This window comes from Bombina bombina, chromosome 2 (assembly GCF_027579735.1).
Source record: "Bombina bombina isolate aBomBom1 chromosome 2, aBomBom1.pri, whole genome shotgun sequence".
NCBI lineage: Eukaryota > Metazoa > Chordata > Amphibia > Anura > Bombinatoridae > Bombina > Bombina bombina.
Genome location: NC_069500.1, coordinates 1,404,529,637 through 1,404,546,941, shown reverse-complemented (window position 1 = coordinate 1,404,546,941; position 17,305 = coordinate 1,404,529,637). Strand labels below are relative to the sequence as shown.

The 17,305-nt window shown below is 41.6% G+C and overlaps 1 protein-coding gene across 4 annotated transcripts in view; it reads right to left on the bottom strand.

Moving 5' to 3' along the window:
* Positions 1-17,305, bottom strand: part of ZNF638 (zinc finger protein 638) — a 560,949-nt gene that overhangs the window by 61,202 nt on the left and 482,442 nt on the right. For 3 of the 4 annotated variants that reach the window (XM_053704339.1, XM_053704337.1, XM_053704340.1), the window contains exons 18-20: positions 14,650-15,769; positions 14,010-14,069; positions 5,626-6,463 (exon numbers count right to left, since the gene is read on the bottom strand). In XM_053704339.1, coding sequence (XP_053560314.1) covers positions 5,626-6,463; positions 14,010-14,069; positions 14,650-15,769 — 2,018 coding nt within the window. The remainder of the gene's footprint in view (positions 1-5,625; positions 6,464-14,009; positions 14,070-14,649; positions 15,770-17,305) is intronic. The other variant, XM_053704338.1, reaches the window with a different exon arrangement.

Sequence of the window (17,305 nt, the reverse complement as noted above, 5' to 3'; positions counted from 1 at the left end):
ATCAGGTCACCTAAATGGAAGGCACCACGGCTTGCAAAACCTTTCTCCCAAAAATAGCCTCAGAAGAAGCAAAAGTATCAAACTTGTAAAATTTGGTAAAAGTGTGCAGTGAAGACCAAGTCGCTGCCCTACATATCTGATCAACAGAAGCCTCGTTCTTGAAGGCCCATGTGGAAGCCACAGCCCTAGTGGAATGAGCTGTGATTCTTTCGGGAGGCTGCCGTCCGGCAGTCTCGTAAGCCAATCTGATGATGCTTTTAATCCAAAAAGAGAGAGAGGTAGAAGTTGCTTTTTGACCTCTCCTTTTACCTGAATAAACAACAAACAAGGAAGATGTTTGTCTAAAATCCTTTGTAGCATCTAAATAGAATTTTAGAGCGCGAACAACATCCAAATTGTGCAACAAACGTTCCTTCTTTGAAACTGGTTTTGGACACAGAGAAGGTACGATAATCTCCTGGTTAATGTTTTTGTTAGAAACAACTTTTGGAAGAAAACCAGGTTTAGTACGTAAAACCACCTTATCTGCATGGAACACCAGATAAGGAGGAGAACACTGCAGAGCAGATAATTCTGAGACTCTTCTAGCAGAAGAAATCGCAACTAAAAACAAAACTTTCCAAGATAATAACTTAATATCAACGGAATGTAAGGGTTCAAACGGAACCCCCTGAAGAACTGAAAGAACTAAATTGAGACTCCAAGGAGGAGTCAAAGGTTTGTAAACAGGCTTGATTCTAACCAGAGCCTGAACAAAGGCTTGAACATCTGGCACAGCTGCCAGCTTTTTGTGAAGTAATACCGACAAGGCAGAAATCTGTCCCTTCAGGGAACTTGCAGATAATCCTTTTTCCAATCCTTCTTGAAGGAAGGATAGAATCCTAGGAATCTTAACCTTGTCCCAAGGGAATCCTTTAGATTCACACCAACAGATATATTTTTTCCAAATTTTATGGTAAATCTTTCTAGTCACAGGCTTTCTGGCCTGAACAAGAGTATCGATAACAGAATCTGAGAATCCTCGCTTCGATAAAATCAAGCGTTCAATCTCCAAGCAGTCAGCTGGAGTGAAACCAGATTCGGATGTTCGAACGGACCCTGAACAAGAAGGTCTCGTCTCAAAGGTAGCTTCCAAGGTGGAGCCGATGACATATTCACCAGATCTGCATACCAAGTCCTGCGTGGCCACGCAGGAGCTATCAAGATCACCGACGCCCTCTCCTGCTTGATCCTGGCTATCAGCCTGGGGATGAGAGGAAATGGCGGGAACACATAAGCTAGTTTGAAGGTCCAAGGTGCTACTAGTGCATCCACTAGAGCCGCCTTGGGATCCCTGGATCTGGCCCCGTAGCAAGGAACTTTGAAGTTCTGACGAGAGGCCATCAGATCCATGTCTGGAATGCCCCACAGGTGAGTGACTTGGGCAAAGATTTCCGGATGGAGTTCCCACTCCCCCGGATGCAATGTCTGCCGACTCAGAAAATCCGCTTCCCAATTTTCCACTCCTGGGATGTGGATAGCAGACAGGTGGCAGGAGTGAGACTCCGCCCAAAGAATAATTTTGGTTACTTCTTCCATCGCTAGGGAACTCCTTGTTCCCCCCTGATGGTTGATGTACGCAACAGTCGTCATGTTGTCTGATTGAAACCGTATGAACCTGGTCCTCGCAAGCTGGGGCCAGGCCTGGAGAGCATTGAATATCGCTCTCAGTTCCAGAATATTTATCGGTAGAAGAGATTCTTCCCGAGACCAAAGACCCTGAGCTTTCAGGGATCCCCAGACCGCGCCCCAGCCTATCAGACTGGCGTCGGTCGTGACAATGACCCACTCTGGTCTGTGGAACATCATCCCTTGAGACAGATTGTCCAGGGACAGCCACCAACGGAGTGAGTCTCTGGTTCTCTGATTTACTTGTATCTTCGGAGACAAGTCTGTATAGTCCCCATTCCACTGACTGAGCATGCACAGTTGTAATGGTCTTAGATGAATGCGCGCAAAAGGAACTATGTCCATCGCCGCCACCATCAACCCGATCACTTCCATGCACTGAGCTATGGAAGGAAGAGGAACGGAATGAAGTATCCGACAAGAGTCCAGAAGCTTTGTTTTTCTGGCCTCTGTTAGAAAGATCCTCATTTCTAAGGAGTCTATAATTGTTCCCAAGAAGGGAACCCTTGTTGACGGGGATAGAGAACTCTTTTCCACGTTCACTTTCCAGCCGTGAGATCTGAGAAAGGCCAGGACAATGTCCGTGTGAGCCTTTGCTTGAGGAAGGGACGACGCTTGAATCAGAATGTCGTCCAGGTAAGGTACTACTGCAATGCCCCTTGGTCTTAGCACCGCTAGAAGGGACCCTAGTACCTTTGTGAAAATCCTTGGAGCAGTGGCTAATCCGAAAGGAAGCGCCACGAACTGGTAATGTTTGTCCAGGAATGCAAACCTTAGGAACCGATGATGTTCCTTGTGGATAGGAATATGTAGATACGCATCCTTTAAATCCACCGTGGTCATGAATTGACCTTCCTGGATGGAAGGAAGGATAGTTCGAATGGTTTCCATCTTGAACGATGGGACCTTGAGAAATTTGTTTAAGATCTTGAGATCTAGGATTGGTCTGAACGTTCCCTCTTTTTTGGGAACTATGAACAGATTGGAGTAGAACCCCATCCCTTGTTCTCTTAATGGAACAGGATGAATCACTCCCATTTTTAACAGGTCTTCTACACAATGTAAGAACGCCTGTCTTTTTATGTGGTCTGAAGACAACTGCGACCTGTGGAACCTCCCCCTTGGGGGAAGTCCCTTGAATTCCAGAAGATAACCCTGGGAGACTATTTCTAGCGCCCAAGGATCCAGAACATCTCTTGCCCAAGCCTGAGCGAAGAGAGAGAGTCTGCCCCCCACCAGATCCGGTCCCGGATCGGGGGCCAATATTTCATGCTGTCTTGGTAGCAGTGGCAGGTTTCTTGGCCTGCTTTCCCTTGTTCCAGCCTTGCATTGGTCTCCAAGCTGGCTTGGCCTGAGAAGTATTACCCTCTTGCTTAGAGGACGTAGCACCTTGGGCTGGTCCGTTTTTACGAAAGGGACGAAAATTAGGTCTATTTTTTGCCTTGAAGGGCCGATCCTGAGGAAGGGCGTGGCCCTTACCCCCAGTGATATCAGAGATAATCTCTTTCAAGTCAGGACCAAACAGCGTTTTCCCCTTGAAAGGAATGTTTAGTAGCTTGTTCTTGGAAGACGCATCAGCCGACCAAGATTTCAACCAAAGCGCTCTGCGCGCCACAATAGCAAACCCAGAGTTCTTAGCCGCTAACTAAGCCAATTGCAAAGAGGCGTCTAGAGTGAAAGAATTAGCCAATTTGAGAGCATTGATTCTGTCCATAATCTCCTCATAAGGAGGAGAGTCACTATCGAGCACCTTAAGCAGTTCATCAAACCAGAAATATGCGGCAGTAGTGACAGGGACAATGCATGAAATGGGTTGTAGAAGGTAACCCTGCTGAACAAACATCTTTTTAAGCAAACCTTCTAATTTTTTATCCATAGGATCTTTGAAAGCACAACTATCCTCTATGGGAATAGTGGTGCGTTTGTTTAAAGTAGAAACCGCTCCCTCGACCTTGGGGACTGACTGCCATAAGTCCTTTCTGGGGTCGACCATAGGAAACAATTTTTTAAATATGGGGGGAGGGACGAAAGGAATACCGGGCCTTTCCCATTCTTTATTAACAATGTCCGCCACCCGCTTGGGTATAGGAAAAGCTTCTGGGAGCCCCGGCACCTCTAGGAACTTGTCCATTTTACATAGTTTCTCTGGGATGACTAAATTTTCACAATCATCCAGAGTGGATAATACCTCCTTAAGCAAAATGCGGAGATGTTCCAATTTAAATTTAAATGTAATCACATCAGATTCAGCCTGCTGAGAAATGTTCCCTAAATCAGTAATTTCTCCCTCAGACAAAACCTCCCTGGCCCCCTCAGATTGGGTTAGGGGCCCTTCAGAGATATTAATATCAGCGTCGTCATGCTCTTCAGTAACTAAAACAGAGCAGCCACGCTTACGCTGACAAGGGTTAATTTTGGCTAAAATGTTTTTGACAGAATTATCCATTACAGCCGTTAATTGTTGCATAGTAAGGAGTATTGGCGCGCTAGATGTACTAGGGGCCTCCTGAGTGGGCAAGACTCGTGTAGACGAAGGAGGGAATGATGCAGTACCATGCTTACTCCCCTCACTTGAGGAATCATCTTGGGCATCATTGTCATTATCACATAAATCACATTTATTTAAATGAATAGGAATTCTGGCTTCCCCACATTCAGAACACAGTCTATCTGGTAGTTCAGACATGTTAAACAGGCATAAACTTGATCAGAAAGTACAAAAAACGTTTTAAAATAAAACCGTTACTGTCACTTTAAATTTTAAACTGAACACACTTTATTACTGCAATTGCGAAAAAACATGAAGGAATTGTTCAAAATTCACCAAATTTTCACCACAGCGTCTTAAAGCCTTGAAAATATTGCACACCAATTTTGGAAGCTTTAACCCTTAAAATAACGGAACCGGAGCCGTTTTAAGCTTTAAACCCCTTTACAGTCCCTGGTATCTGCTTTGCTGAGACCCAACCAAACCCAAAGGGGAATACGATACCAAATGACGCCTTCAGAAGTCTTTTATAAGTATCAGAGCTCCTCTCACATGCGACTGCATGCCATGCCTCTCAAAAACAAGTGCGCAACACCGGCGCGAAAATGAGACTCTGCCTATGCTTTGGGAAAGCCCCTAAAGAATAAGGTGTCTAAAACAGTGCCTGCCGATATTATTATATCAAAATACCCAGATAAAATGATTCCTCAAGGCTAAATATGTGTTAATAATCAATCGATTTAGCCCAGAAAAAGTCTACAGTTTAAATAAGCCCTTGTGAAGCCCTTATTTACAATCGTAATAAACATGGCTTACCGGATCCCATAGGGAAAATGACAGCTTCCAGCATTACATCGTCTTGTTAGAATGTGTCATACCTCAAGCAGCAAGGGACTGCAAACTGTTCCCCCAACTGAAGTTAATTGCTCTCAACAGTCCTGTGTGGAACAGCCATGGATTTTAGTTACGGTTGCTAAAATCATTTTCCTCATACAAACAGAATTCTTCATCTCTTTTCTGTTTCTGAGTAAATAGTACGTACCAGCACTATTTGAAAATAACAAACTCTTGATTGAATAATGAAAAACTACAGTTAAACACTAAAAAACTCTAAGCCATCTCCGTGGAGATGTTGCCTGTACAACGGCAAAGAGAATGACTGGGGTAGGCGGAGCCTAGGAGGGATCATGTGACCAGCTTTGCTGGGCTCTTTGCCATTTCCTGTTGGGGAAGAGAATATCCCACAAGTAAGGATGACGCCGTGGACCGGACACACCTATGTTGGAGAAAATTGGATTTCATGTCCCTTTAATGTGTTTAGTTTTACCAGCTGGAATGCACTACATTGCTAACTTTACCTTTATTTTGACTTTTGAAATAAACATTTTTTAAACAAAAATGTAAAGGAAATCATTAACTCCTGCTAGTTTTTAAGTCTATAGGTATGACATTATGCTTGTCCACCTTACCTGTTGACTTTTCAGCAATAGATTTTTTTCCAGTTGGCTTCTGGGATTCCACATTTGTTTCTGAAGTCATTAAGTTGTCTTCCTCCTCTTCACCTATTTCATCAACAGTAAAGAAATGGTGACCTTCATCAAACGCAACAATATCCGCTATGGAGTCATTGTCATCACTGATGTCTTCATCACCATCATCCCCTTTAATTTCATCTAATGTCAAGAGAGGCTGGTCACTAGGATCAACCTGTACATGGTCTACCACCAACTTATTTGTCGGGGCTTCATTAGCTACTTTAGTGTCTGTGTGTTCTGTGCCCTGAATAGAAGAATGAACAGAATTAGAAACGTCAGAATTTGAAGTTGGCTCCTCCTCACTGACTTCATCAAGTGTCACAAGTTGTTCTTCTTTAGTAAAGTCCTCTGGCATTTTTGTTACAACAGATTTTGCATCCTGGATCATGTCCTCCTCATCGCTTATCTCATCTAATGTCATCAGAACCTGTGAGTTTTTTGCTGCAGACTTGCTTTGGCCTTTACCAGTTTGTGACACTGATTTTTTTACAACCAATGAGTCCCCTGGTTCTGTTCCAGCTGTGACATCTTCACTTCCTACCTCATCTAAAGTTACAAAAGATAATTCCTGTTTATCCCCAAGTGAAGCTGCAGTTCTCTCTTTAGACTTCTTGCCTTCTGATGATTGTTCGTAATCTTTTCGTTTTTTGTTTGTAGTGGGAGTTTGAGATGTTTTAGCCTTCTCTTTTGCATTCTTTGTATCTGTATGTTCCTCTGCAATTTCATCCACAGTAACAAACTCATCCAAATTAAATGAAAACCCCTCTTGATCCTATAAAGGCATAAGATTCAAAACTATTAGCAAGCACAGTGAAATCAGTTAAATAAAAAATGCAATGATTCACTTCAAGCAGAAAATGTTCATTTAACATGTAAAAGGGTCATGAAACCCCAATTTATTCTTAATTATTCAGAAAGAGAACGTAATGCAAACAAGAAAAGCTGTGTCAGATTAATCCTGCTTCAGCTATATGTAAGAGCAACCATGGAATTGTAGTAGAATAATTAAAGTGAATTTAACGTTGAAAGAATCAATGCCTGGTTAAAAAAAAAAACTATTAAAAAAAGGGGCACCTTCATTAAAACTTTACATTGCAGCGTTTTTTGTTTTTAAATTTTTTACCTTTTTCTTAAGCAAACACAGACCGCGATCCCCCGCCCGCAGCTCCTCCGTACTTAGCACTTTAATGACGAAACCAGCTTGCTCTACTCAATGGACGCTCTAGGGTGCACGCCATGATTGGAGGAAGCTGAATTAGTCATTGCTGAAGTAAGCTACAGAGGAGCTGTCTGGGTTTGCCACGAAAAAAAAAAAAAGATATATTTTTTTTTTTTTTTTTAAACGCTGCAATGTAAAGTTTAATGAATGAAAGTGCCCCTGTTTTTAATAGTATTTTTAAAAAAATGGGTACTGATTCATTCAACTTTACATTCACTTTAAGATGTAGAGTAAGCATTTACAATTTATAATGAAAAGGAAAAGGCATTTAACCTGAAGTTACAATGTATTACAACATTTAAATGTGATCAAAAAACATCTGGGTGTTGGACATTAGGATAAGTGGGTAGAAATAAATAAAAAGTTCTGATGAGGGCAAGATAATTTATGATGTGGGTACCAAAAAAAGGCAGGGGTTCCATACAAACACAAGTACTCTGAGTCTTCATTATCTACAGCTTTACACAAAATATTTGCCTGAGGAGCCATCCTGGAGTCAAAGCGCCATGGCCAGCCCAGGGACACTTACACACTAAGGCTGTGCCTACAGCTGGGAAAGCTGATAAATTAACCCATTATAGGATTAGTACTGATTTCCAGGTTTGTCTGATATTCTGTGACAGCTGCTGCACCCTTAATCGATAGCAAGCCAGGGATTCAAAATTTCTTCCTCCTGTATACAGCTACGAACAGCCTGTCCAAGCATTGTATCTCAGATGTTGTTACCCGACCTTCTACTGAATGTAGTGTTGCCTGCCTGACCCTGCTAATTTCTAAGTCACCACTCTCTGCCTAGGGCACCTACCTTCCTCCTGTCAAATAAAACTGGCCAGTGCCTGGAGGTCATCAAAAACCTGCCAGGCAGTGCAATGTATGCATAGTAAATGCCAAGTCAGATCAGTTAAATATATTCTATAAAATATTAGGTTTTCATGAAGTAATACATTAATCATACTTCAAAATGTTTATAGTTATTATACCATCAAAACATATTTGATAAAATGTCAGGATAAGGGGAAAAAAGAAAATTTATGCTTACCTGATAAATGTATTTCTTTTTTGACACGATGAGTCCACGGATCATCTTAATTACTAATGGGATATTCACTTCCTGGTCAGCAGGAGGTGGCAAAGAGCACCACAGCAAAGCTGTTAAATATCACCTACCTTCACTCCTAACCCAGTCATTCGACCGAAGTAAAGGAAAGAAAGGAAGTAACAAGGTGCAGGTGTCTGAAGTTTATAATAACAACCTGTCTCACAAAAACAGGGCGGGCCGTGGACTCATTGCGTCAAAAAATAAATAAATTTATCAGTTAAACATACATTGTCTTTTCTATGACCTGATGAGTCCACGGATCATCTTAATTACCAATGGGAATCAATACCCAAGCTAGAGTACACAGATGATACGGGAGGGACAAGACAGGGAACCTAAACGGAAGGCATCACTGCTTGAAGAACCTTTCTCCCAAAAGCGGCCTCAGCCAAGGCAAAAAGTGTCAAATTTGTATAATTTTGAAAAAGTGTGGAGAGGACCAAGTTGCAGCCTTGCAAATCTGTTCCACCGAAGCTTCATTCTTGAATGCCCATGAGGAAGCAATAGCCCTTGTGGAATGAGCTGTAACGCTCTCTGGAGGGTGCTGTCCAGTAGTTTCATAGGCAAAACGTATGATACTCTTCAGTTAAAAAGAAAGAAGTAGTCGTAAGCTTTCTGTCCCTTACGTTTTCCTGAGAAAACTACAAACAATGCAGAAGACTGACGAAATTCCTTAGTCGCCTGCAGATAAAACTTTAAAGCACGAAACACGCCCAAACGGAGCCCCTTGAAGAACTAAATTCAGACTCCATGGAGGAGTAAATTGTTTGAACACAGGCCTGACAAAATGATTGTACATCCGGAACATCTGCCTGACGTTTGTCTAACAAAAAGCAAACAGGATGATCTCCTTTAGTGAATCCTCAGTTATTTATTACAAAAAACAGGAACAGTGTTACATTTAATTGTTTGTCTAACAAAAACAGATAAGGCAGAGATTTGATTTAGGGAACTTGTCGATAATCCTTTCTCCAAACCCTCTTGGAGAAAAGACAACATTCTAGTAATCCTAACTCTACTCCATGAGTAGCCCTTGGATTCACACCAATAGAGATATTTACGCCATATCTAATGGCAAATCTTTCTATTTACAGGCTTACGAGCCTGAATGAAAGAGTGAGAAAACCCAGCTTGGATAAAATTAAAGGGACATTATACACTCATTTTTTCTTTGCATAAATGTTTTGTAGATGATCTATTTATATAGCCCATGAAGTTTTTTTTTTAAATAAATGTATAGTTTTGCTTATTTTTTAAATAACATTGCTCTGATTTTCAGACTCCTAACCAAGCCCCAAAGTTTTATGTGAATACTGTCAGCTACCTTCTCCAGCTTGCTGCTGTTTGTGTAAAGGGTCTTTTCATATGCAAAAGAAGGGGGAGGGGGGCAGTGTCTTATTTGCCACTTGCAGTGGGCTTTCCAGCTACCTTTTCAAAAGAGCCAAACTGACAGCTTCTAAGTTTTTAAACAGTTTTATACTGGATTTTTATATCAGTATCTGTGCATCTTATTCTTTATAATAGTGTCTATTACATGCAGTTATATGAAAATGAGTGTATACTGTCCCTTTAAGTGTTCAATCTCCAAGCAGTCAGCTTCAGAAAAACTAGATTTGGGTGAAGGGCCCTTGAATTAGAAGGTCCTTCCTTAACGGGAGTCTCCAAGGTGGCAGAGATTACATGTCCACCAGATCTGCATACCTAATCCTGCGAGGCCAAGCTGGTGCAATGAGGATCACTGATGCCCTCTCCTGCTTGATTCGAGCAATGACCCGAGGAAGAAGAGCAAACAGAAGAAAAAGGTATGCTAGACTGAAGGGCCAAGGGACTGCCAAAGCATCTATCAGTTCCGCCTGGGGGTCCCTGGACCTCGACCCGTATCTCGGGAGCTTGGCATTCTGTCGAGATGCCATGAGATCCAATTCCGGCTGACCCCACTTGAGAATCAGGCCGGAGAACACTTCCGGATGGAGTTCCCACTCCCCCAGATGAAGGTCTTCCTGCTCAGGAAGTCCGCTTTCCAGTTGTCCACCCCTGGGATGTGGATCGCCGACAGATAGCAAGAATGGGCCTCCGCCCACTGAATTATTTTGGCTACCTCTGTCATCGCTAAGGAACTACTAGTTCCTCCCTGATGATTGATGCAACCACTGAAGTTATGTTGTCCGACTGGAACCTGATAAACTGGACTGAGGCTAACTGAGGCCAGGCCAGAAGACTGCTCCCCATTCTAGAAGACTGGCGTCTGTAGTCACAAACACCCAAGATGGTCTGCGAAAGCAGGTTCCCTGGGAGAGATGATACAGAGACAATCACCATTGAAGAGAATCCTTAGTCTCCCGCCCCAGAAGTATTCGAGGAGACAAAATCGGTATAATTTCCGTTCCATTGCCCGAGCATGTTTAACTGCAGAGGTTTGAGATGGAACCGAGCAAACGGGAGGATGTCCATTGCCGCCACATCAGCCCGATCACCTCCCACTGAGCCACTGATGGCCGAGGAGTGGACTGAAGGGCTAGACAAGTATCGAAAATCTTTGATTGAAAGGTAATCTATTATGGTTCCCAAGAAAGTTACTTTTGTATTTGGGACTAAGGAATTCTCTTCCAAATTCACCTTCCACCCGTGAGATCGTAGGAAGGATAACACCATGTCCATGTGGAATCCTGCTTGTTATAAGGATGGCGTCTGGACTAGGATATCGTCCAGATAGGGCGCCACCACTACAATGCCCTGTAACCGAAGCACCACCAACCGCAATCCTAAAACCTTTGTGAAAATCCAGGGAGCTGTGGCAAGACCAAAGGGAAGAGCCATGAACTGAAAGGGTTTGTCCAGAAAGGCCAACCTTAGAAACTTGTGATGATCCCTGTGAATAGAAACATGCAGGTACACGTCCTTTAAATCCACTGTTGTCATAAATTGACCATCTTGCATCAAAGGGAGAATGGAACGAATAGTTTCCATTTTGAAGGCTGGTACTTTGTTTAGACTTGAGATCTTTTTTGGGAACCACGAACTGATTTGAATAAAATCCCAGACCTTGTTCCTGTATAGGAACAGGAACAATCACTCCTAGGTCGGAGAGGTCTCCTACCCAGTGTAAGAACGCCTCTTTTTGTCTGGTCTGCAGATAATCTTGAAAGCAGAAACCTGCCTCTGGGAGGAAAACTTTTGAACTCTGGTTTGTATCACTGGGACACTTTCTATTGACCAGGGATCCTGAACATCTCGAACCCAAGCCTGAGCGAAGGAGGAAAGTCTGCCCCCTACAAGATCTGGTCCCGGATCGGGGGCAGACCCTTCATGCTGTCTTAAATTCAATAGCAGGCTTCTTGGATTGTTTTCCCTTATTCCAAGACTGATTGGGTCTCCATGAAGGTTTAGACTGTTCCTACTTGGAGGCAGAAGAGGAAGAATTTCCCTTGAAATTTCGAAAGTAACGAAAATTACTCTGTCCTTTACCTCCCGTGATATCAGAGATAATTTCAGTCAAGCCAGGTCCAAACAAGGTCTTCCCCTTGTAAGGAATTGCTAAAAGCTTAGACTTACAGGACACATCTGCAGACCAAGGTTTTAACCATAAGGCTCTGCGAGCTAGAATAGAGAAACATGAACTCTTTGCTCCCAGTTTAATAACTTGAAGGGAAGCATCCATAATAAAGGAATTAGCTCATTTAAGAGCTTTTATCCTATCCTGGATTTCATCCAGAGAAGTTTGCCCTGATAGCATCAGACAACGCATCGAACCAATATGCCGCCGGACTAGTGACGGTAGCAATGCACACAGCTGGAAGCCATTGTAAGCCCCGGTGTACATACATCTTCTTGAGTAACCCTTCTAGCTTTTTGTCCATAGGGTCTTCGAAAGCACAACTATCCTCTATGGGTATAGTAGTTCTCTTAGCCAGAGTGGAAACTGCTCCTTCCACCTTGGGAACTGTTAGTCAAGCCTTCTTAAAAGAGTCGGCTATGGGAAACATCTATTTAAATATAGGAGATGGAGAAAAAGGGATACCCGGTCTCTCCCACTCCTTAGTAATGATCTCAGAAGCTCGGTTTGGTACCGGAAAAACATCTAGGAGGAAGGAACCTTGAAATGTTTGATAAGCTTACTGGATTTCTTAGGATTAATAACGACCGGGGAGTCGTAGTCGTCCAACGTAGCCAAGACCACCTTCAGTAGTAAACTGAGGTGTTCCAGCTTAAATCTGAAAGATACCACTTCAGTATTAGTAAGAGGGATTACACTGTCAGAATCTGAAATTTCACCTTCAGATGCTACCACAGTATCCTCCTCCTCAGTCTTATGGGAGGGAGCATCCGTAATAGCAAGAGCTGCGTCAGAAACCTCATCTACTGAAAGTCTGGTTTTCCTCTTGCGCTTTCCCTGCAACATTGGAAAGGCAGACAACGCATTTGAAACAGCAGAAGACATAAGGGAAATATGTTTTACAAGGTAACCCCAGTAGGAGTTATAAAGGAAGTGCAGGGCACTGCATGTGAGGGTGGCAATTTTTTTTTTTAGGGCGCTTGAGGAGAAAGCTGCGGCATAAACTCAGCCTTGGCATCTTCCTTAGAAAATGATGGTTCAACAAAAAAGTCTATCCCTATAACTTTAAGTCCTCTCAATACATGAGGGACAAAAGGGATTGGTGGTTCCACATTGGCATCAAAAAAGAAAGAAACAAGTTACAGCGTGCAAAGACTCTTGGTCCATCTTAACTCACACTTGGTCACAATTTTTTTAAGCAATTTTTTTGTTTGAACAAAAACGGTACTGTTTCTTTAAATGTTATACTAACTTTTTTTATTTTTTTAATAGAGTATGTAACTACAAGGAAAAATACCCTACTGATCACTCCACCCCTCAGCAGTACCTTGCTGAGATGCCTACATATCTTTAGAAAAATGATCCTCACTGCACAGACAGGATCCGTTTCCCAGCACCAGAATACTGCAGTCTCTAATCGGCACGCATCTGCTCCAGAGATGTGCAGCTGACACTATTAGCAAGCGCTACTTTTAACTAGATGCGCAGTAAAAAAACGGGTGACGAGACTTCTTCCAACTAACAGGAAGAGGCAGTCAGAAAAAGATGCGCAATGCTTGCTCTAGAACCGCCCAAATCAGCCATCTCCCGGTCACGATTATTAGTAAAACGCCGGTTGATAAGAACCATACGTTTAAGCATTCAGCCCCCCGTGGCTGCGCTGTAACTGTCTTAAATAAAGTGCCCATATTCCCATGAGTCTCTTTATTGTCCCCTCAAAAACCAAGTGCCTCAGTTTCAGAGTCCTATCCCCCAGAAAACAAGTCAGCACTTACCTCCTCAACTGCCCGACAGTAAAGACAGCTCCCAGGTTTAAGAGGTCCTCTCCCTCCTATGGACCTGTGCAAAAGAAATAGACTGAGTAAGATCCCTCAGTTTTTCCGATTAGGGCAGCATCAGTATGGGAGGACCAGTGAGAATTATGTCCCACAAGTTCCCATTGCTCTAAAGCCACCACTGCTCTACTGAAGAGCCTGATATGGACTACGGCTACATCCTAGGACAAAGCAGCAGAATCTTCCACCAATAATAAACTCTTGATTGAAGAATCATAACACCTAACTTTACCACTTCCTAGCACTAACGTAGGCAAAGAGAATGACTGGGTTGGGAGTGAAGGGAGGTGGTATTTAACAGCTTTGCTGTGGTGCTCTGTGCCGCCTCCTGCTGACCAGGAGGTGAATATCCCATTAGTAATTAAAATGATCCATGGACTCATCGTGTCATTAAAAAGAATATATATATATATATATATATATATATATATATATATATATAAATAAATAAAAGAGGAAGTTAAATAGACTACCATAAAAAGACATGATATAAGGTAACAGTATTAATTTCTTTCTACAAAACAATGTGATGAGGTCAATTTAATATATGCAAATTGAGACAATTATACCATTTACCAAAATGCTATCTGCATACTGCAACATGTAACTTACCTCTGGTTTTGAACCCCGGGGGCTGCTTTTAGAGCTTCGAGAGTACCTCGCATAAGAACTCTAAAAGAAACATTATGCTTATGACTAAAGAATACATTTTGTAAAACAATAGCAGCATACTATCAGGAATTAAAGGCTTCCCGAATGCTCAAGGGCAAAAATATAGGAATTTGCGTAACTACTTAATGGGGCATTAAACACTAAAAAAAAATGCTAGATAGAATGATGCATTCAAAGAAAACAGTTTAAGAAGAACATGTAGATTTTTTTTTTAAAGTTTCATTAGTTGTTTAAATAGTTACAAAATAAGTGCAAAGTTTTAACGTCTATAAAACAATGGGAACAGCCATGTTGTAACTTAGGTTACATTCTCTGCTGTGGCCAATTAGGGACAGGTATAAATAGAACGCTAGAGTGTGCAGCCAATGAATGTGTGAAAACGTAACAGTTTTCTGCACTTCCATTTCTAAAAGGAACTGAAAAGCTCACAATTTCAGAATAAAATTACATGAAAAGGGGACAAAAACAAAAAGTATATTGTAGAGTTTATACAAACAAACAGTTGTAATAGAAAATGATTGTAGATTGTAATAGAAAATGATAATTTCCCTTTAAGAAAACATCACTTATAAACACTCACCTTTGATCGATCATCCTTCTTTGTGTTTGACCTAATTTCTCTCTCTCTAGACTTTGAGGTGACTTTTGCATCTTTTTCCTGAGATACGCTCCTTCCACCACCTCTCTTTTGAGAAGAAATACTGTCTGAAGGGCTGGAACGATTACTGTTAGACTTTGGCGTATCACTTTCTTTTCCAGATTTCTTGTCACCTAAAGACTTTTTCCTGGTCTCTATCTTTGTATTCTGACTGTCAAGAGTTAACGTTACAGAGAGTTCACCTTTTAAAGGGTTGTACTTGGCAGTTCTAGTAAGTGATGTAGGTGATAATGCAGGTGATGTGGATGATGCGTTTAGTTCAGAGGGCAAAATCTCCTTGGCAGCATCACCTTCCTCCTTCACATCACTGTCTGCACATTTCACTAAAGCTTTATCTGCATCAGTCTCAGAAACCTTAGGGTCTTCCACTATAGTCATTTCAGTGGCACTGTCCTCTAATAGAACATCTTTGTGATCTTCAGAACAGGAGTCCTTGCTTATCTCTGCACCTAAATTTTCCTCCTTTGATATTTCATCAAAAGCAGAAACTTCACAATTGCTCTCCTTGCTGCACTTGTGTGCCTCAGGTTCAGTGTCTGATGCCTCATCTTCACATTCTGATTCTACAGACACTAATACTTCCAACTCCTCAGCTGTGGGAGGTTGTGGCCGATACTCAGAAATAACTTCAGAAGCAGGCACGCACGATACTGGGTCACTATAAAATGAGGTGGCTTCAGGAGCTTCAGCTGCTTCCTCATCATCCTCGTCTGCTGCTTGAGGACTAAGATCAGAAAGTGGTTCCCTGTCTATCACTGGCTCAATCTGAGCTGCATCTACAATTAAATCTTCTTCTTTACCATCTTCAACAATTGTCAATGGCTCTTGGACTTCTGGCTCCAATATTTTTTCAGAATCTTGTTTATTTGAGGAGACTATCGCCATTGGTTCATCTTCATCAGAGCAGGCAACTGCCAAAGTAGAACCCGATGGAATAACTGCAGCAGAATCCATCTTGGTGCTCACTTCGACTTTAACAGTATTTTCACTAGAAGCTTGCACCACCATTTTACTTTCTTCTGCTTTAGTTTCTTTTTTCACACTGTGATAAGTGGAAAAACAAAACAAAAAACAAAGCATTAGAATCTAAAGTGTTGTGTGTTCCAAAAGAAATGTATGTATTATAAGTAAAAATTAAAACACACACACAAGCTGCTGAAACATGGTAACAAAGGGCTGAAATCCATCCCTATTATCCCAATGCCTACCAAGACTGAACATAATTGCCTTATCTGCAAGCAAATGGAGTAATATTTCCATCCAAGTTCAGAATTTTACTCACGCTCATGAAAAAGCCTAGTGCCCAATATACTTATTGTCTCTATTTCTCTAGCCTAGCCAATATTTTACAATTATAAACAGGACAGTGAGCATGCATGTTTCAACAAATTGAACAAAAAGGTTCACTGTCCTTAAAGGGACACTGAACCCAAATCTTTTCTTTCGTGATTCAGATAGAGCATGCAATTTTAAGCAGCGTTCTAATTCACTCCTATTATCAATTTTTCGTCATTCTCTAGCTTTCTTTATTTGAAAAAGAAGGTATTCACCAATCAGCAAGAACAACTGTGTGTTCACCAAAAATAGGCCGGCATCTAAACTTACATTCTTGTATTTCAAATAAAGATACAAAGAGAATGAAGACACTTTGATAATAGGAGTCAATTAGAAAATTGCTTAAAATTGCATGCTCGATCTGAATCACGAAAGAAAAAATTGGGTTCAGTGTCCCTTTAAGTGGAAAGCATTAGTAAACACACTTTAAAAAAAAAAAGTGCTATACAGATGTACAGGCTGTCAAGGCAGAAAAAAAAGGATATTAAAACAAAAATAAAAGCTAGATATCACGTATTTAGAGCATGAGAATAATATGCGCCTGCTTTTTAAATTATTTTAGTTTAAATATTGAAGTGTAAAAGGTTTAGGTTATAGCAAGTTCGAAGTATTTCCTTTATCTCTTCTGCTGCGGACAATTAGAAAGATATATAACAGGCACAAACAAGCCTGTGAAATAAAGGATTGCTAAAGGACATTAAACTGCTGTGCACAACTACTCATTATGTTCCTGCAGTTCTTTTCAGATTAGTTTTCCTGTTTTAATATCTTAAAGGTGCCAGATACTGAAGCTCCGCCTCTTCATACTGGGCGCTGCCATCTTGAAGCTCAAGTATTCTCACAGCCTGTGACCGAAGTTGTGCACACTCACAGATTAGTAACACTGACCACTTTTTTAAAGCTCTATCATTTGCTTGGGGCTAGTGTGTGAGCGTTACTTTTTTGCAATGGCTGCATTGCTCTGTAATTGAGTGCTTTATTAAATATTTTTTGTGTAACTGTAAAACTGTGTAGAAAAACAGAATTTATGTTTACCTGATAAATTACTTTCTCCAACGGTGTGTCCGGTCCACGGCGTCATCCTTACTTGTGGGATATTCTCTTCCCCAACAGGAAATGGCAAAGAGCCCAGCAAAGCTGGTCACATGATCCCTCCTAGGCTCCGCCTACCCCAGTCATTCGACCGACGTTAAGGAGGAATATTTGCATAGGAGAAACCATATGATACCGTGGTGACTGTAGT